This window comes from Podarcis vaucheri (genome assembly GCF_965113315.1).
Source record: "Podarcis vaucheri genome assembly, chromosome: 7".
In the NCBI taxonomy this organism is placed as follows: Eukaryota; Metazoa; Chordata; class Lepidosauria; order Squamata; family Lacertidae; genus Podarcis; species Podarcis vaucheri.
The window spans coordinates 65469534-65489602 of record NC_138765.1 but is presented as its reverse complement, the minus strand read 5'-3'; the positions used below and the strand labels follow the sequence as shown (position 1 = coordinate 65489602).

At 44.0% G+C, this 20069-nt stretch overlaps 1 protein-coding gene across 7 annotated transcripts in view; it reads left to right on the top strand.

The window, feature by feature from the left end:
- The window catches only part of ANKRD27 (ankyrin repeat domain 27), an 80143-nt gene that overhangs the window by 36931 nt on the left and 23143 nt on the right, over positions 1-20069 (top strand). For all 7 annotated transcript variants that reach the window (XM_082232876.1, XM_082232878.1, XM_082232879.1 and 4 more), the window contains 11 exons: positions 1-54; positions 135-200; positions 794-870; positions 1620-1741; positions 2483-2561; positions 4279-4411; positions 11017-11109; positions 12826-12953; positions 13854-13936; positions 15564-15679; positions 19407-19499. In XM_082232876.1, the coding sequence (XP_082089002.1) occupies positions 1-54; positions 135-200; positions 794-870; positions 1620-1741; positions 2483-2561; positions 4279-4411; positions 11017-11109; positions 12826-12953; positions 13854-13936; positions 15564-15679; positions 19407-19499 (1044 nt within the window). The remainder of the gene's footprint in view (positions 55-134; positions 201-793; positions 871-1619; positions 1742-2482; positions 2562-4278; positions 4412-11016; positions 11110-12825; positions 12954-13853; positions 13937-15563; positions 15680-19406; positions 19500-20069) is intronic.

The window sequence follows — 20069 nt, the reverse complement described above, 5'->3', positions numbered from 1 at the left end:
AGGATGCTTGCCAAGCAGGAGCCTCAGATGAATCTGATGAAGCAAGCTGTGGATGTAAGTAGTGGGTTGTTTGTTAGTGGGAATTCCATAAACACACGGTCATCTCCGGTTCAATTTATTTATTTGTGTTTCAGATGTACATCCACCATGCTCTATATGACCTGATCTTTAAATATGTGGGGACTATCGAGGCGAGTGAGGTAGGTGTCGCTTTCCCTTGGCAATTTGAATGCCTACTTTCCCAGCACCAGAATTTAAGGTGCTTATCATAGCACTTATGGAAAGGGTACACTTTGATCAAAAGGCTTTTGCCTCAAGGTGCATGTCAACATTTCTGACCATTGCTTACATGTATTTTAAAGGAAAAACACTTGGACTATCTGATTGTCCTTAACCATAGCTCAGTGATAGAGCACCTGTTTTGCATGTAGGAGATGCCAGGTTCAATCCCTAGCATCTCCAGTTAGAAAGGAGTAGGTAGAAGCTGCCTGAAAAGCTGGAGAATCAAGAGTAGACCATATAGGGCTAGATGGACCAAGCCTGATATACTGAGGCAGCTTCCTATGCTCTATGTACTCGTCTACTGGATGGTGTCTTCGTCCCTCTACCTATTGCTACAATTCCCACCAGACCCAACAGGCATGGCCAATGGCTAGGGATGCTGGGGGCTGTAGTTCACCGATTTCTGGAGGGCCAAAGTTCCCCCATACCTTATCTTCAAACGTCTCAAGATACAGCCAAGAGAGTAGCTTGTTGTGTTTCTAAAATGGCCTCATTTGTATTTGTCGACCAGGATGCAGCTTTCAACAAAATTACAAGAAGCTTACAAGATCTGCAACAGAAGGATCTGGGTATTAAGCCTGAATTCAGGTGCGCTGCATGGAGATGACAATCTTAAAAGCTCTACCAGGTTTTTGGGGTTGGGTGGGTGGGGGAACCAACAACTTGGGTAAGGGATATATGGCTGCTGCTCAGAGCATCTTGCTCTTTGCATGCTATGAATCTGTGTACTCTTTGCCGCTTTACCAAAAACAAATATGCAGGTAAGTGGGTTGTCGCCCATATGCCCTTGGTGCTACTGAATGAAGAAGTAGGAAAGGGAGAAGATGAGTTCTGCTGTCAGCACGTGTAACTGGAAGGGCTTGACGGCAACACTGAACTCTAGACAAATCCCAAGGGATAATACTTTTGCTGCAACAGCATATGGAAGAGAGCTTGTAGAACTACTCCCTTGGGATGTGTGCACAGGAGCTTATCAATATGTTGATAAGCAACACAAGTTTTTTATCAATATGTTTGTGCTGGAGTTTGCTGACTCCTCAGCTTACTTCCTATATTTGTGCCTTCAGGAACAGCCAGATCTGGAGATCATAGTAGGCAGCAGGGTCTTATCTCTGTCGTAAAGAGATTCATTTGCTCAGCTTTGTGAATGAAAAGTCATCAGAACAGGCCAGACCACCTTCTCTTCCTGGTCATTTGGCAAGCCTTAATTATGCTGAATGTAGGGGTAGAAGTTGCTATGGTTTGAAATAGTTGCCCACTTTTCGACAGTCACTGTTGCTCCTGCTCAAGTCTGGTGTATGTGCTAAGTACTCCTTTCTTTTGACCACACTTCACAGCTTCAACATTCCTCGTGCGAAGCGAGAGCTGGGCCAGCTGAATAAGTGCACCTCCCCACAACAGAAGCTCCTCTGTCTGCGCAAAGTGGTTCAAATCATAATGCAGTCTCCTAGCCAAAGAGGTCTGTAACCATGGCAATGTAATAATGGCTTCAATAGATCGCCTCTCTGTGCTTTTAAAAGCCATCTTCATAAGCTTTTAAATGGGTGCATGTGAGCAGAACCTTGAAATGTAACATTCAGGTGCTTGTTTTCAGGTGTTTATTGGTCTGTTCTTGTTTTATCATGTATTTTGTGTCCTCATTTTGTATTATGTTGTGAACCACCCTGTGATCTGTAGATAGAGTGGTATACAAATGTTTACAACAACAACAACAAATTTTCTTATCACTTGGAAATTAGTGCTTTCCCTTGAACTGAGGCATCTGAAATACTTTTCCAGGGTGTATGGCAGGGCTTGTTATATGAGACCCCCCAGCTTGAAAGGGCTAGAATAGAAGATATAATTCAGACAGTACTTAGACCATTGTCCCTGGCACTTGGACTGGTCACTTCTTCCTTTTACCCAGAAAGATGGCTTGAAAATGAGTAAAAGCCTTCAGGGAACTGGTTATATCTGTGTAGGATTTTAAATTGAACTACCTTGTGTTTAGGAGTGCCTGCTGTATTTCTTTGTTTCACACAAAGGGCATGCCTTCAAGATGTGCCAGAAACTTCTGGATTTTAAAACTGCTGCTGATCAATCGTGGTGGCAGCACCTTTAGTCTGCTGAAAGCTTTCTAAACACTGCAGCCCTAATTAGAAGCATTTAGGCACTATCACTAGCATAGAAATGTGACTCCACTTTTTCCTTCCCACTTCAGTTAACATGGAGACCATGTGTGCAGATGACCTTCTCTCAGTCCTGCTGTACCTTCTTGTGAAAACGGAGATTCCAAACTGGTATGTGACAAGTCTCCTTTTGCTCCTGAGTGTTATTTCTCTGCTGCAAGAGCGCTAAACAAGGCAGAGTGCTGAAAGGTTTCTAGCATTGCTTGAAGTCATGGAGTCTGTAAGCTAGGATGGCCATCAGCTGCCAGCTGCCCCCCCCCCCGTTCAATATTGATTGTGTTTCAGGATGCGAAGGGGTCTCGTTTGTGACTCTGGGTAGCTCCACTTATCCAGATGATTGCATAGCTGATTTAAGTGTTTGGTTCCATTTCCAAATGTGATTAAGAAATCACATGTTCCAGTATTGGAGATAAACTGGATGCAGAATCTGATTTAAGTCTTAAAACCCAGCCTACATTTGGTTTATGGGATAATTTGAAGTCTGTACTAGCTGTTCACTAGCAAATGACCATTGCAGTACAGTCTGTATCCTCAGCAAAGCCTTAATTGGATGCTTCTGTGTTCTAAGGTTTTATAGCAGAACTGTGAGAAACATTGTGACTTGCTTTGGACTTGAAATAGTAGCTTGAATCAAAGACCAAAAATACATATTATCAATTCTGTGATTGCATTGCCCTGGAAATGGTCATAATAACACTGCACAGCTGAATCCTTCTAACTGGTGGCTGTTTCAGACTCTCCAATTGAGATGCATCCTGAGTCAGAAATGTTCAACCTGGTCCTCTTATTGCCATTTGAGTAGAAACCCCTTTGGGGTGTGAATATTTAATATTTTGCAGCTTTTGGAAATCACTTGCCTTGCTTGGACAGCATGTATCACAAATCTGAAATCTCACAGATCTGAAAAACGTGTAGGGTACTAACATCTGTCACAAAATAGACCTTGGTTGTTACGTTGGTAAGATGCAACTGGGAACTAAAAATGTAAATGCTTACAGCAGACCTGTTGTATTAGCAACGTGCCATTTCCAGGGATTACATGCATTTAACAAATGTGCTTATGTTTTTGGACGTCAGTTATAACGCAGGGCTGATTATTTTTTTTAATCTGTGTGTCTTGAATGTGCACATGTTGTGTCCTTTTGTAAATGTGTAGCTGTTTGCACAGCTTGCATCCCAGGACAGGGCATTGCAATACAAATGGCATGGCTTTTTGTGGTGGTAACCTGCTAAAAAATAAAGCCAAATTGTTTTAATCTGATTTTTTCTTCTACCCCCTGCCTCCTAAAACCCACCAATATGATTGTACCCATCAGAATGATCCTGGAAAGCTGTAATAAGTGTCATCCCTATAGTCTTTTTTAATAGCTTGTCAGTTTTGACTGCCAATCCAAGAATGCCATTTCTGGTTTTGTTGGGGCTGGGAGTTCAATAGTATCAGAGATAAAAACATATCCTGTTATTGGAAGTATGCAGGATCAAACTGCAGAAAAAGTGTGGATTAATAACATGTTGTCTTCATGGCTTTCTGTTTATTCAGGAGCCTTTCATGATCAGCTGTGTGCATTCTGAAAATGGAACAGGCGCCCTGCTCTTTCCTCCCTAAACATTGTGCCTGCAAGCATTGAAGCCCACTCAGAATAAATTAAACTTGTGGATGATGAGGGGCTCTCTGTGGGAGATAGGATAAATGTTTGATCTTGCATTAGTGATTGGAAGTTGAGGAACCAATTAGATGTGCATGCAATTTTAAGTGACCTTTCTCAGTCATCTCCACTTCTTGAGTAATGTCTTGAAAGCCTTATATGCTATTTTATTTTCTGTCTAGGATGGCAAACTTGAGTTACATCAAGAACTTCAGGTTTTGCAGCTCAGCAAAGGATGAACTTGGATACTGCCTGACTTCAGTTGAAGCTGCAATAGAATACATCCGTCAAGGAAACCTCTCGGACAGGCCAACAGTAAGTCACTTTAATAGGGGTTGCAGCATAAAGTCTGGCTTGATAACGGCAATTGTGCAGCAGTTGTGATTGTAATAGGAGTGCCTTCTGGACGTACATCTCCTTTGCAACAGTTTACTGTTTGCCTGTGCACATTTCTTAAAGGTCTCCGTAAGCAAACTTGAGCCATTGCTCATAGAGGCTTGTAAAAGGACAACCTTGAGCCCTGGTAGACTTCTGTTCAGCTTTATTTGAAGGACAAGGAGTATGAGCTGTAGATACAGTTCCTGCATCTTGTGCCTTATAGCTTGTATGTGCATAAGCACACCCATGCTCTTCTATGCACTCCACCATTTGTCTCCAAGTGTTTGGCATGTTTAGTATAGACAATGCCCAAAATTATAGCAGTGGGATACAATTAGATCCCTTTTGTCGGTAAAAAAACAACAACCATTCTTAACATTTCAGAATTCAGGAAACAGATCTGTAGCATTGCTGAAGCTAAGTAGCTGTTGCCCTCTTCAGGAATTGGGATGGGATATCACCAGGAAAGCCCTGTAAGAACAGAACATGCACACAATAAATGTGGGCCACATCTACACCAGGCATTGAAAGCACTATTAAGCCACTTGCTGCTCCCAAGGAATTCTGGGAACTGTTGCTAAGTATCAGGAGTTTTTAGGAGATTGACTATTCCCCCCCCCCCGACCTGCAATTTCCGTAGTGGGTTAACAATAACTCTCTTCCCAGGGAATTCTGGGAATTGTAGCTCTTTGAGGGGGAATGGGGTGTCCAACAACTCTCGGAACTCTTAACAAACTACAGTTCCCAGGATGCATTTTTTGGGGGGAGCCATTACTATTAAAGTGGTACGATACTGGTTTAAATGTGGGCAATGGATGTGGCCATGAAACAGGTGGAAATGCTGCAGAAATCCTTTGGTCAGTGTAGTTTCCTCGGACTTTATTTTAACCTTCCAAAACTAGGTGCTCCCGCTCTGATCTGGAGGCTGAAGGATGTGAACTTGGTACCACAATGAAACCTGCACCTGATCCAGCTGCCAAGAAATGGAACTTAGCTGCTTAATGGCTCTGTCTGTGGGGCTTGATATAGAAGGGGGCGGAGGCCCTACTGTGGGACACACATCACAAAATCTGCTTTTTAAAATGGTTTTACAGCATTCTTCACTTTGCTCTTTCAGTGGTAAAATCTTTTAAGCAGATTTGTGGCACTTGGCTACTCCTTTTTATATTAAAAAAAAGCAAATGTGTATCACAAGTCTTGCTTCCTAACTACTATGTAAAAAAAAAAGAAAAGAAAAAAGTTTGTGTCCAAAAAGAGGAGGGGGATAAAAAATAAAAATAAAAGCCCACATTTATATTTCAGTCTCTGATCTGAAGGAAGTTTGAACTCTTTAATATCAGTTACCCACCTTGTTAACAGAAAAGATTCGGGCAGAGATGTTAAGACTACAGCAACTTGCTATGTTTTGTAAAATAAAAGGCATAAATGAACTTGGATGACAAATGTGTGTGTGTGTTCTTTAAAGTAAAGCTGCTTTGAAACAACAACAAAATGCTTTTCTCTCTTTAAAGTTAGTTTGCCTTTTCTTGCTGGCAATTTTACCTAAATACATACTTGGATGCTGCTAAGCTGCTTTTGTGCTGCTAGGTTTCCATAGCTTTTTACTGTGTTTAGACTCTTCATATGGAAGGAGAATCTTCTGACGTTGCACTGACATCTCTTGGTGCAAGATTTCAGACTTAAGCTCTCTCGAGTTTGAGGAATCCTGCTTTACTGTGTGTGGCACGCAAATTATTTAAGAGACCTTGACTGTGGATTTCTAGACCCAAATTGGACACACTGTCGGGCACACATTTAAACCTAATCAGTTCAGTTACATGGAAAGCAGGGTTGGGGGGCAGCTGGTCTTTTCCCCATTTGCTCATGGAGTTCAGTGGGGTAGGAAAGTGCCTAGGTAAGCCATCAGTAGGGATTTTTAAAGCACTTTTACTGTGGGTTAAACCACAGAGCCTAGGACTTGCCGATCAGAAGGTTGGCGGTTCGAATCCCTGTGACGGGGTGAGCTCCCGTTGCTCGGTCCCAGCCAACCTAGCAGTTCAAAAGCACGTCAAAGTGCAAGTAGATAAATAGGTACCACTCTGGCGGGAAGGTAAACGGTGTTTCCCTGCATTGCTCTGGTTCGCCAGAAGCGGCTTAGTCATGCTGGCCACGTGATCCGGAAGCTGTACGCTGGCTCCCTCGGCCAAAAAAGCGAGATGAGCGCTGCAACCCCGGAGTCGTCCGCGACTGGACCTAATGGTCAGGGGTCCCTTTACCTTTACTGTTTGAACTGGGGTCCCAACTTTGTCTTCACAAGAGGGCATACCTGGATTTTACGTATACAAGAACATGGTGAGCTGCCTTCACTCCCCACTCCCCTGAACAAATTATTGGTGTATCTAGCACCAGTGTGATAGCAACTCTTAGGTTCGAGATGGGAGTCTTCCCAAGCTCTATGAAGAGATGCTGGGATTGAACCTGGGCCCTCCTATCCCATGCATAGCATGTGTTCTGCCACTGAGCTATGGCCCTCCTTCACAGATATATGCTGCTGTGATGTTTAGTACCCTGCCTGCTGGATACAGTGTTAATCCCCTAGCTCCTGTCACTGTTTGTGGCATCAGTTGCCTTTTCTCTGAGGCACTTGTAGAAAATTGTTCTAGGCAGACCAGTCAGTGCTTATCCTTATTGCTGAAGCACAACTTGAAACACTGCTCTCTAGCGTGCCGCCTTCGCAAGAGTAAAAAAGGAAAAGGTTGACGCTTAACGCTTGGGAAAAAACTCTTTAAAACTGCCTGGCAAATCCCTTTGCAAGAAGCCACCAGCAGGGCCTTTCCTCCTCAGTACCCACTGCAGCCTAGAGCTACAGTGTGCAAGCTGTAAATTCAGGCATCTGGGCAATGGGAACAGCAGCACTTCCAATGGCTAAATAGTAGACTGATTGGCTTAATACAGAGTCAGAACACCAGTCTGCCACCCCAGCATTGTCTTCAAGGACTGGCAGTTCCTCCCTGGGGTTTCAGGCAGGTTTGGGAATCCCTCCCAAGTCCTACCTGCAGGTGCTACTGGGGACTGAACCTGGGGCCTTCTATATGCCAAGCAGGGGCTCAGCCACTGAGTTACGGCAAACCTGGGTCATATGTACAATGGTTTATGTGGGTTGCATAATCCCAGGCATAAATGTGGCAATCTCGGGGGCACTTGACTCTTGTTTGGAAAGCTGAAGCCACGTGCCCTTGCTCTTCAGCATGTGGCATCGTAGGACAGTGTCTTATGACTACATCAATTGCGCAAGGATGGCTTGCTGTGGAGAACATGCAGGAGTCCTACAACATTAATGTTTAAATCACTAATACTTATCCTGTTTCAATTTCTTAAATTATATGCTTCCTTGGGAATGCTCCTCTTGAAATTATAAATGCTCCATCAAGAAAACATTGAAGCCTCTACCAGAACAAATAGCAATAAGCATTTAAAGTTAAGCTTTAAATAATCCAGTGGCAGCGGTACAGAATCCCTGAATTTACAGGTATCTCTGCCCTGGTGCAGGAGTCAGAGCATTGGGTTCCATCACCCTGGCAGAACCCACAGCTGATGCCTGCTCCGCCCTTCTCCCCTATTTTTTCTTCTTCCTAGGCATACAGTGCCGGATGATGTGATCAAGGCATCCTTTTAATTTCTACTGTGCCCCATGTTGTTCTGCAGCGCTGTGGGAAACAAAAGAGTAGTTAGATCCTGCTGTCAAGTGCTGGTACCAAAGCCAGGTAAAACCTCTTAGAGCCCACCACCAGCAGAGGCAGTCCAAGAGAGGACCATTTGCTCAAGGTCCCCTCAAATCTGAGAGGAGCAGTATGAGTCCCTCGCCTGCTTGTTGGAGGGAGAAATTGATGGGGGCAGTGGAGTGTGCTGCTTGGAAGGAAGAACTGGCTAGGACCATGAACAGGAGTGTCCCTTGTTGGAGGAAGGAAACATTGCCTCTCATATAGCAGGTCCCAATTGTGTGTATATCACCAGTATGTTTGATATGATGCTAACCTGGTGCCCTGTTGAACAACACCCATCAGGCCCAGCCAGCACATCAAATGGTTAGGGGAGTTGGCACCAGGTTCATGGAACTATTTAGCTTGGGGCAATTATATTCTGCTTTTAGAAGATGAAAAACCCAAAATGCCTAAACCCAAGCTGCATTAGAAATTGAAATTGAAACAATGAAACAGAATAAGCAGCAGGAAACCATAGTATGAGTGCAGACAAACAGGTTTATACTCAAAATATAAGCACTACCTTCACTGAGTCCTTTCTAATCATACAAAACGTGTACAAAAGAAACTGGGCTCTTCCGTAAACCTGCTGTCCAGTCTAGTCCTAATCTTTAGTAGATTACAGGCTAGTTGTTCCTCTAGCCCCGTGTGGTCCACTTTGACTTGCAGGTATTCTCAACGGTCTTCACCATCACAAGCTCCTTGGTTTTGTTACTAGCAACTGAATTTCAGGATCTTTTCCATGCAAAATGTACTGTATCATTCTTGTCATTCCTTAACCACATTCTAACTTATGGCCCTTTTGTTACCTTACTCCATCAGGCTTGTAGGCCTTATCCCAAGCTGCCATAGTTATCAGTGGAGGCCAGAGCCCTGTGAGTAGAAGTAATCAAGTGGGAAAGGACCATTTGGTCATACTGAGATGGTCTGACGTAGCAATGGTAATTGGACCACATCAGATAAAGCTAGGAAATAGGGCCAGTGTGAATGCTCCACTATTTATTTGTATGGGGCTCAAACTATACACTCATTCAGTTTTACACACCACTGTTGCTGCCATATTTGGAGGTTGTATGCATCACACCCTTGCGGGGTGACTTTGTTGGTGTGGGAGAGAAACCAGATTTTCTGGCTGGAAATTTTTGACACACACCATAACTCACATGGCAGGGCAACTAAAAACAAATCACTGCCCATATACAATTTGAGGTGGTGCATTCTCCAAGTGAGCGAGGACCATACTGCCTTACATACGCAGATTCAAATGAGTGCTATAGCTCTGTTTGCATTAGTGCGCAAATAATCTGGTTTGTGACACCCGCTTCATGCTAACCGTAACTTTCCAGGAATTGCTGCAAAATGCCCCAATGACTTACAAGCTGAGATGCTGTCTACCCTTCATTTATCCTTCTCTTTTACAGAACAGGCAGTGTTGCTTTCCCATTCGCCATTTTCATCAGCTCTATAAGAAAGTTGAAAGTTGGACTGACTAGAGCTGTGTATTCAAGGGACACATTAATTTGGACATAAAGCTTTAAGTCAAAGGTTACCTGTGCCCTCAACGTGAATTTACAGCCAAGCTAGGCAGTGCTTTGTACCACTAAACTGAGCACAGGGGAGGCAGGAATGGCATATATGATTCCAGGGCCCTAAAAACACAGGAACTACTTTCGTCAGGAATGTTAAGCTGGCACCTCGATCTGCCTGTAAATTACATTGTTACAGACACCACTTTTGCCACATTTCTTTTGTCTCTTGAGAGGACTGGGAAGTACTTCAAATGGGCATAATATAAACATTTATTGTGGCACAATATGGCTGCATTATATTAGTAACATGATAAGCACCAGAGGTTAGATGCGTGGCAATTATAGTGGTGTTCTTGTTGCGGAATACTCTCCTCAGAGACCTTTCCCCTTGTCCTGCTTCTCTCCCCTGGGGAAAACTGCTCTTTAGTGCTCAGTAGGAGCAAATGGCAATTCAGGTTTTCTGTGGCTTGCCATTTGTTCCAATTTATTGTTAAAGAGCAGATTTTCCCTGGGAAAAGAATGGGGCAAGGGGACAACCACATGGACTGCTGCCTAGAAAGCATATAAATAATAAAATTATTATAGGTCAAGCAGAAAACCACTCTTATATGTGCTTTCTAGGCACCAGCCCTCCCCTGGCGTCAATGTTGGTGACTTTCTGGAGCCAGTTTGACATTGGTTTATTTGGCCACGTTTGTCATGAAACTGCAACCTCTGCTCTTCTATATATATTGCTGCTTTTACTTCGTTTTTTATTGTTGGTATAACATGGCCTTAATTCAGTTTCATTCTAACCTTATTACAGTAGTACCTCGGGTTACATATGCTTCAGGTTACATACGCTTCAGGTTACACTCCGCTAACCCAGAAATAGTACCTCGGGTTAAGAACTTTGCTTCAGGATGAGAACAGAAATTGTGTGGCGGCAGCGGCAGCTGGAGGCCCCGTTAGCTAAAGTGGTGCTCCAGGTTAAGAACAGTTTCAGGTTAAGAACGGACCTCCAGAATGAATTAAGTTCTTAACCCGAGGTACCACTGTTTTGTTATTATTGTTTTTCTTTTTAATTTTTCTTTGTACATGTAAGGCAGGGTATAGGTCTTTTAAACAAATAAAATAATTGAAATTATCTTACTTGGTATAATCAGATCATGGGCATCAATTTTAAGTTGTTGAGCTTGGCTTGAAAATAGACGTTGCTGTGTTGAACTGCTCAATTCAGCTTTGTATGCTATGCCAGGAATAAATTGATGGGAGGTTCTTTTCCCCCTCACAGGGATCTGAAGGATTTAGTGAGAAGCTATTCTTAAGACAAAGAATGAATTTACTGTCTCAGATGTCCAACACCCCGATAGACTGCTTGTTTCAGGTTTGGATTGCATGAATATTATGTCAGCTCTGAGAAATGGCCAGAAAACTACATTCCGTTCTAAGAAAGTTGAGAGCCCTTGTAACAGCTCCATGTTTTGAAGGTTCCACCCGCCTTAAAATATATCTTAATCTTTCCATGATTTTGCTTTTGTTTTAGAGTGAGTGAAAGAGATGTCCAGTCCCCCCCCCCAGTTTAGCTTTTATTGGATATTTCAATTATTGATGGTTGAAACAGACCAGGTTGTTGGTTTTGCACAGCCAACAACACGTCCATTCAGAGCCTGTATATTAGGATTAAGAGTTGGGAGAAAATGCTGGCTGGTTAGATGACAATATTATAATTTTATTAAATTTATATCCTATCCTTCCTCTCTAATGAGCCCAGGGCAGCAAACATGCCAATTACCGTATTTTTCACCCTATAAGACGCACTTTTCCCCTCCAAAAATGAAGGGAAAACGTGTGTGCGTCCTATGGGGCGAATGCAGGCTTTCGCTGAAGCCTGGAGAGCGAGGGGGGTCGGTGCGCACCGACCCCTCTCGCTCTCCAGGCTTCAGGAAGCTATCCGCTAGCCGTGGGAGACCCAGCTCTCCCAGGACTAGCGGAGAGCTTGCCGGCACCCAGAAGCTTGGGGCGTGCTGAGCTCTGCACACCCCAAGCTTTGGGATTAGCGCAGTGCTCCGCTAGCCCTGGGAGAGCCGTGCGGCTCTCCCACGGCTAGCGGAGACCTTGCCGGCACCCAGAAACTTGGGGCGAGCTAAGCTCCGCACGCCCCAAGCTTCGGGATTAGCGCAGCGCTCCGCTAGCCGCGCGGCTCTCCCACGGCTAGCGGAAACCTTGCCGGCACCCAGAAGCTTGGGGCGCGCTGAGCTCCGCACGCCCCAAGCTTTGGGATTAGCGCAGTGCTCCGCTAGCCCTGGGAGAGCCGTGCGGCTCTCCCACGGCTAGCGGAGACCTTGCCGGCACCCAGAAGCTTGGGGCGCGCTGAGCTCCGCACGCCCCAAGCTTTGGGATTAGCGCAGTGCTCCGCTAGCCCTGGGAGAGCCGTGCGGCTCTCCCATGGCTAGCGGAGACCTTGCCGGCACCCAGAAGCTTGGGGCGAACTGAGCTCCGCACGCCCCAAGCTTCGGGATTAGCGCAGCGCACCTGGGGGGAAAATAATCCCCCCCTTTATTTCCCCCCAAAAAAACAAGGTGCGTCCTATGGGGCGAAAAATACGGTATAAAATGACACAATAAAAATGTCTAAAAATAGTTAAAAACAAAACTTACCAATGATCTCAGAGTTGCCAGGATCTTTCAGCCATCAAAATGATCAAGTAGGCTGTGGCCAAGCTGCTCCAGGATGATATGGGGAATCTAGACCTACTTCAGTTTGGCTTCTGGACAGTGTTTAGGATTGAAATAACATTGGCTGATCCATTTTTGCCATGATGTAGAGAGGAAGAGTGTGACCCAGTTGATTCTGCTGGACTTTTCAGAGGCATCTGATATTACCAGTTGTGGCACCTTTTTAGGATTGGCCATGGTTCTGCTTCTATGTTGTATTCCAGAAGATGATGCTGGGAGACCTATGTAGATCTAGGTTTCTATAATGTATGAATCCACCCCAATTCATATTCACCTTTCTGCTGCCTTCTCCTGCACCCCACTTCCATCTGTTTGGTTCTGAATTTGGCGCCAGTGTCTGTCTCACCTTTTGCCCTTCTTTGCAGCATGTTGCTTCAGGCAACCAGGAAGAAGCAGAGCGCTTGTTAAGCCAAGGGGACAACGATAAGGACACTGTGCAAAAAATGTGCCATCCGCTCTGTTTCTGTGATAAGTGTGAGAAGCTGGTTTCTGGGTAAGGGTTGTGTTTTCAAAGTTTTCCAGACTTTTTCCAAGCATAATTGGGAACTATGTTGCTAGTGAGTTGGTTGAGACGTAATCCTAAACTATGGTTTGTGCTAACTGCAGTGTAGACGCCAAACAATGGTTTGTGTGGTTCCTTCCCCCAATCCCCATAGAATCTCTGAATTCTCTCCCAAGCAGCAACCTCTGAGGGCAAAGCAACATCCCAATGTGGTTCCAAGGAGCCCAAACCATGAATTATCAATTTAGATGCAAAGTCAAGGCAACAGTTTGCAAAGCCGTAGGTGAACCAGGTTTACATCCTGCTTTGGTGATGGCAGACAATATTTCAGCCAATCAACTACCATGAAGGTTTGGCGGTGAGAGAGGGGAATTTAAAGTGGTTGGCTTTTCTACTCACCTTAACTGCAAGGTGAGCAAAGTGGTTTATAAAGCTTTATTTCCCTCCCGTGACCTTTTCTAACAGCAAAACAGCTTTGCTGACTATTCAGACTGTAGCTTTCCTGCTTCAGCCTTGTTCCTTGGACTAAATTTCCCTGGGAACAGCACTTCATCATGGCACAGTGTTGTTCCCAGGGACACCCTCAGGGAAAAAAAAGATGTCTGCCGCCATCACAGCAACTATTCAGTAAACTTACAAGAGCTCTGTAAGGTAGATTGGATTATTATTTCCATTATACGGGTGGGAGGAACTGAGGTGAAGAGAACAGTTTCTAGCGAGTTCAGTGTTGAGACCAGATTCAGCTGGTGACCTTACGACAAGCCATGCAAGGCAGCTCACTTGTCGACATGTTCTTTGGTGATTTTAAACAAGGCAGCTGTGTGAAACATAGGCTGTCCTTTGCTTGCCTGTGTTCTGTTTGTTAAGGATGACTTTTTTTTTTACCTTAAGGAAGCTGAACGATCCTTCCATTGTGACTCCATTTTCTAGAGATGACCGGGGATTCACTCCGCTTCATATAGCTGCAATATGTGGTAAGCGCTGCAGTTCATTCGTGGACTGTGGCAGAAGTTTTCTGATTCCCCACCCTCTACAAACATTGTCTTCCGAGGAGTCCCTGAGCATCTGTTACAGACCCTCCCTTCACCTGGTACGTTGCACAGGATTCTCAGGTGTTCTCGAAGGTTAACCTACAGCAGCCGCCAGGCTTGGGGACCCTCCCGTATAAACTGAGCATGAGCGTAATGATGCATCCACTGTACACTTACAACTTCAAATTGCAGTTGAAGAACGCACTTGTCTTTTGTCCCCTGTTCTGATCTTCTCATGGAGAAGAGACCTTTTGTCCATGGCAGACCCACATGGTTCAACCGCTGGCATTACAAGTTAAAACTATCAGAGAGAGGGTGAATGGAAACACCTCTGCTTGAGAGCCACTACTAGTCAGAAAAGACAGTGCTGGGCTACTAGTTGGATTTGTTATAAAGCCGTTTCCTTACAACAACAACAACAACAACAACAACAACAACAACAACTTCTGGTTAACCTTCCATGGATTTCAGGGGTTCTCTGGGGCACAGTTAGAAAGCTATTAGAATTCCACTCCAGGTCTGGAGTGGATTTGAACATCTGCCCAGCACAAATCTTGCTACAAGGAGGTCATTTGCTCTACAGAACCAAACTGCAGTATACAGACCTAACTGTAAGTCTGTATGACTTTGGTTATTCCAGATGGGAGCTGGTGGCCAGATTATCTTGCTTTTTGGCTTGATTTGATTTGTTATGTGTCTGTGCCGCTTTTCACTCAAACGAATCCCAAAGTGGCTTACAAACAATAAATAATAATAACATGATAGAACATAATAGAACATCATGAATTCAGCCTAGATCATATACAGAATAATTAACAAATCATCAGTGAAACAATTACAATCCATAAAACACTTGGTAGCAAAACAGCAACTAAAGAACAGGCTAAACATCACAAATAAAAGTCGTATTATATGATTAACAAATCAACACAGCTTTTATATTCTATGAAAATAATATTAACAAAATACCAACCAAAAAATAAAATAAGTGCTGTTAAGTTCATACACACACTCTCCACACCCCCAGGTAGCAGTGGGATGAATTAGCCTTGATAACTTTTGGCTTCCTCCAAATTCCTGACTCTGTAATTCTATTTCTTGGGGAGCTTCCCCTGAAGGCCTTTTCTGCAGCATCAAATATATTGCTGCAGCATCCACCTGCTGTGTGTAGACCACTGATTTGAGAATTTGCAGCCAAGTTCACTGGTTTTTGGGGGTTACACTTAGTTACCTCTTCTTTTCCCAACGTAGGATGACTTTTCTGTGTACTTATAATATGCACTCGCAGCAATTCGTTACAGGGCTCTCTCCAGAGTTGAGATTGATTCATTCATTATTGCTGGAAAGGCCCCTGCCAAGCTGTGACCTAGAACAGTAATGTGCCAACAAGCTGAGGGGTGTCTTATCACCATGAGCAAATGCTAAGTTGCCTGTCATATGGCGCCTGCAAGTGCCAGGAGAGGCAGCAGATTGTTCAGTTCCCAGTTTGACCCAGAGGGTGACACTTCCTTTTCTCACTGTGAGATGCTGACATTTTGAGTCTGAGGAGCTTATATATCTTTCTCCACAGGGCAAGCATCTTTAATTGACTTGCTGGTCTCCAAAGGAGCCATTGTCAATGCGACGGATTATCACGGATCAACGCCACTTCACCTCGCCTGTCAGAAAGGATACCAGAATGTTACCGTAAGCACAGATCTTACGTAATAATAACAACATTTGATGTACCTTTCAGTCCAGTATTGCTTGTAGATTGAAAGCAATGGCTTGGCCGTTTGCTGATGACAGGAACGGTGGCTTTTTGAAGGTTCCCCCCCCATGAATGCTATTTTTTAAAATATATATATATATATAAAGATGCAGGTTTTGGTGTCTTCGGGTGTCTTCCCGTGTAAGAGTCGGGGTGTCTGGGCGACGTTTCGACGAGGTCTCACTCGTCATCTTCAGGCTGGTGCTTTCGGCTTCTTGTTACTGGAACAGAGCAGAGTCTGGTGTTTGAGTTCCTATAAATACTGTTGAGGGGTGTGGTGTATAGCCTCCAACGTTCTGGGCAGAGAGGAAGTTCCTAGATTAGTGTGCCTTTTCTTCTTTTGTTCCTTAATTACTTGAGGGATATCTTGAGTGATTTCATGAGTGATATTCTGAATACCATTGGGTGGGTCATTAAGTGTAGATTAGTTGCTAAAGCTTTCGTGTCTTGACCTCTTGAGCTTGTGAAGAGTTTTTCTGAGAAGATGGCTGTGCTGCATTTAGTTGTGCTCTGGCTTGGCTTCGTGTATAGGGGCGAGCTGTAATTTTGTGCCTTGTGCCAGCCAGATCTGTGTAGGGATTGCAGGGGGGTGCAGCATCCGGAGGTGCCACTATAGTTTGGCTACTGGATGGAGTCTGTAATGTGTCTGTGGAGAGGGTCTGGGTTTGGGTCTGGTGTGGTTGATTGGTGACGGCGTTCTGTGTGCCTCTGGTTCTGGTGTCGGTTTTTGTGGGGAGGGCTAATTTCCAGATGTCAGGCAGGCGGGACGTGTCGTCACGCTTGTTCATGTTTTTCTGGTATCCATTGGCGATTAACACATTTGAGAGATTCTGTAACTCAGTTGTCAAGTGGTCTTTGTCAGCCAGGCGTTTGGTTCTGGAGATGAGAGTCTTGGCTACGGAGTTTATTTGTGCAGGGTGGTGGTGTGATTGTGCCAATGGATACCAGAAAAACAAGGTTACGAAGCTAATCCAAAAAGAAACACCCCCCAAAAACCAAGACACAGAAGAAAACAATGGCATGGCCCTCCTTCCTTACATCAAGGGCACTACAGACAAAATTAGCAAAATCCTCCATAAACACAATATCAAAACAGCCTTCTGCACCAACCAAAAAATAACCAATATCCTCAGAAACCCAAAAGACAAAATCCAGCTCGAAAACCAAGGGGTCTATGAAATACCCTGCAAAGTCTGCCCAGCCACGTACATTGGACAAACAAACAGACGAATAAATGCACGTATCGCAGAACACAAGAATGCCGTCAAAAAAGAAGAAAAAACTTCCTCTCTTTTCCAACACATGAAAGAAACAGGACACGAAATTAATTTTGCAGATTCCAAATTGCTCTTTAACATGGAACATCACCACAAGAGAATAATCATGGAAGCCATCGAGATAGAGAAACACCCTCACAACATGAACAAGCGTGACGACACGTCCCGCCTGCCTGACATCTGGAAATTAGCCCTCCCCACAAAAACCGACACCAGAACCAGAGGCACACAGAACGCCGTCACCAATCAACCACACCAGACCCAAACCCAGACCCTCTCCACAGACACATTACAGACTCCATCCAGTAGCCAAACTATAGTGGCACCTCCGGATGCTGCACCCCCCTGCAATCCCTACACAGATCTGGCTGGCACAAGGCACAAAATTACAGCTCGCCCCTATACACGAAGCCAAGCCAGAGCACAACTAAATGCAGCACAGCCATCTTCTCAGAAAAACTCTTCACAAGCTCAAGAGGTCAAGACACGAAAGCTTTAGCAACTAATCTACACTTAATGACCCACCCAATGGTATTCAGAATATCACTCATGAAATCACTCAAGATATCCCTCAAGTAATTAAGGAACAAAAGAAGAAAAGGCACACTAATCTAGGAACTTCCTCTCTGCCCAGAACGTTGGAGGCTATACACCACACCCCTCAACAGTATTTATAGGAACTCAAACACCAGACTCTGCTCTGTTCCAGTAACAAGAAGCCGAAAGCACCAGCCTGAAGATGACGAGTGAGACCTCGTCGAAACGTCGCCCAGACACCCCGACTCTTACACGGGAAGACACCCGAAGACACCAAAACCTGCATTCCTGTACCCGTGAAAATCTACGAAAGCATATATAAAGATATTTATATACGGCTATATCATAAAAAATATATCACTACAGTTTGCAACAATATGGCTTCTCCATATGTTATTTGACTTCAGTTCCCATCAGCTCCCACAAAATACTGACCATCTGGAGGGCCTATAATATTTCTTTAAACAGCAAAAAAAAAAAAAAAAAAAATCGTGAATGAAGTAGAAATCCTCCACTGCTTCCTCTGGAGGAGACAATTTGATGCTGACAGATTTGGCTCTGAAAAAAGTTTCAGACATTATGAAATTAGTCTTGTTTAAACACATACAGAGAGAGAGAGAGAGAGAGAGAGAGAGAGAAGTTGCATGGGATCCAGTGTAGTTTAGGGCTTGGAGTGTTAGACTTGGGCCAGGGAATGCTGGATTAACATCCATTGCCTGTCCATGAAGCTGCCTGGTTGACCTCAGGGAAGTCAGGATCTCTTGGTGCAACTTACTTGGCAGGATTGTGAGAAAACTGTCAGGCAGAGCTCAGTGGAAGAAGAGTGGGTGAAACATGTGAAAGTCAAAGGATTTGGTCAGGCCCACTTTATGAGCTGTGTGCTGTATGTATGTCAGCCAGCTGAGAATAATGTATGTGAAGTGATTTGATTGCTTGAAATTTGCTGGATCAGTGCTAAATGTTACTGCTTCAAGCTCTTTGAAGTAGAGCCACACTGATACCCGGGAATGAAGGAATCCTTCATTAGATTTGACATCATGCATTAATTCAGCCCAAGGATGCATTTTGATCTGCAAGTCTCCCCTACAGTGCTGGAGCCTGAGCCTTCCTTGTACACTATTGTTTTGTATCACAGTGTTTAGTGAGTGAAATAATATCCAAGCAGCTTAGGCATGACTCTGAATTGGTTTTAAGCAGCTCATGATAAGAAGTATTTATACAGTCAGGAATTTGGCCACAATGGTAGCAGCATCAGATGTCAAGGAAATGAACATATGTCTGACTTTTAGAAGACATCTGAAGGCAGCCCTGTATGGGGAGATCTTAGAATGTTAGAGGGTTTTTTGTGTTTTAATACTTAGTTGGGAACAACCCAGAGTGGCTGTGGTAACCCAGTCAGATGGGCGGCATTTATTATTATTATTATTATTATTATTATTATTATTATTATTTATTTCTCAAGCCATTAAGGCTTGGCTGCTTCTAAGTAGAGGAGATGCATGTGAGTTATTCCTTTTGCACAGAAACTGAAAGGAGCCACAATAGGATTTATTCCCCCTCCCCCCGGCTCTTCATACCATCATCAACTCTTATTTTGTATGCCACTTTCCCACAAAAGTGTGCCCAAAAGTGCTCACAACATATCAAGTGAACAAGTATAACAGTTCAGCCATCAGATTTCATCCCAAACATATGCAAGTTAGAAACAGAATTTTTGGGACTCAATTTGACACATTTGTATGGCCTTAACTGTACCGTAGCTTCTTCCACTTACTAGAGCTGCCACTGCTAACCCACTGAAATGTGTGAATGCCACATAAAAACGTAGCTTGGTTTTTTCCTTTTTCAGCTTCTCCTCCTGCACTATAAGGCGAGTACAGAAGTCCAAGACAATAATGGCAACACACCCCTGCATTTAGCTTGCACGTACGGCCATGAAGATGTAAGTAGTTCGCAGCAACATGTTCAGGGTACCTATAACACCAGGGTACCTATAACCAGTTAGGTGGACTTTAGCCCCATGGAAAACAAAGGCACTTAAAGTGATTTCAAAGGGGCTTAACTTAGTCTGGATGCAGCCTCACACTTTAATTTTTATTTCATTTCTGAACTTGTAATCCTCCAGCCTTTTCAGAATGATCCTTGAGGGTTAGAAACTGGAGCCCATCGAGGGAGTCCTTTCTTTTGTAACAACTTTGTGAGAGCTTTGGAGTCATTCATGGAACATTCCTCTGTGTCACTGTCTTACCTTGTGGAGAGTAAATTGGGGTAAACTGTGGAGAGTAAATCTGGGGTAAATTGTACTGCCCTGTATAGTTGACAGTGTGACCTTCCTGATTCTGCCAATCTGTTCTTGGATGAAAAGAGGTTACAAATTGTGGAGTAAACGAGGTTCCCTCATTCAAATAGTCATAACAAGGCAATTCACTTGTCCTTTTTTCTATTTGGGAGAAGGGAGTAGCCTTATGCTGTTGGGCTGCCATGTTTATAGGAATGACATACAGGTGCCATT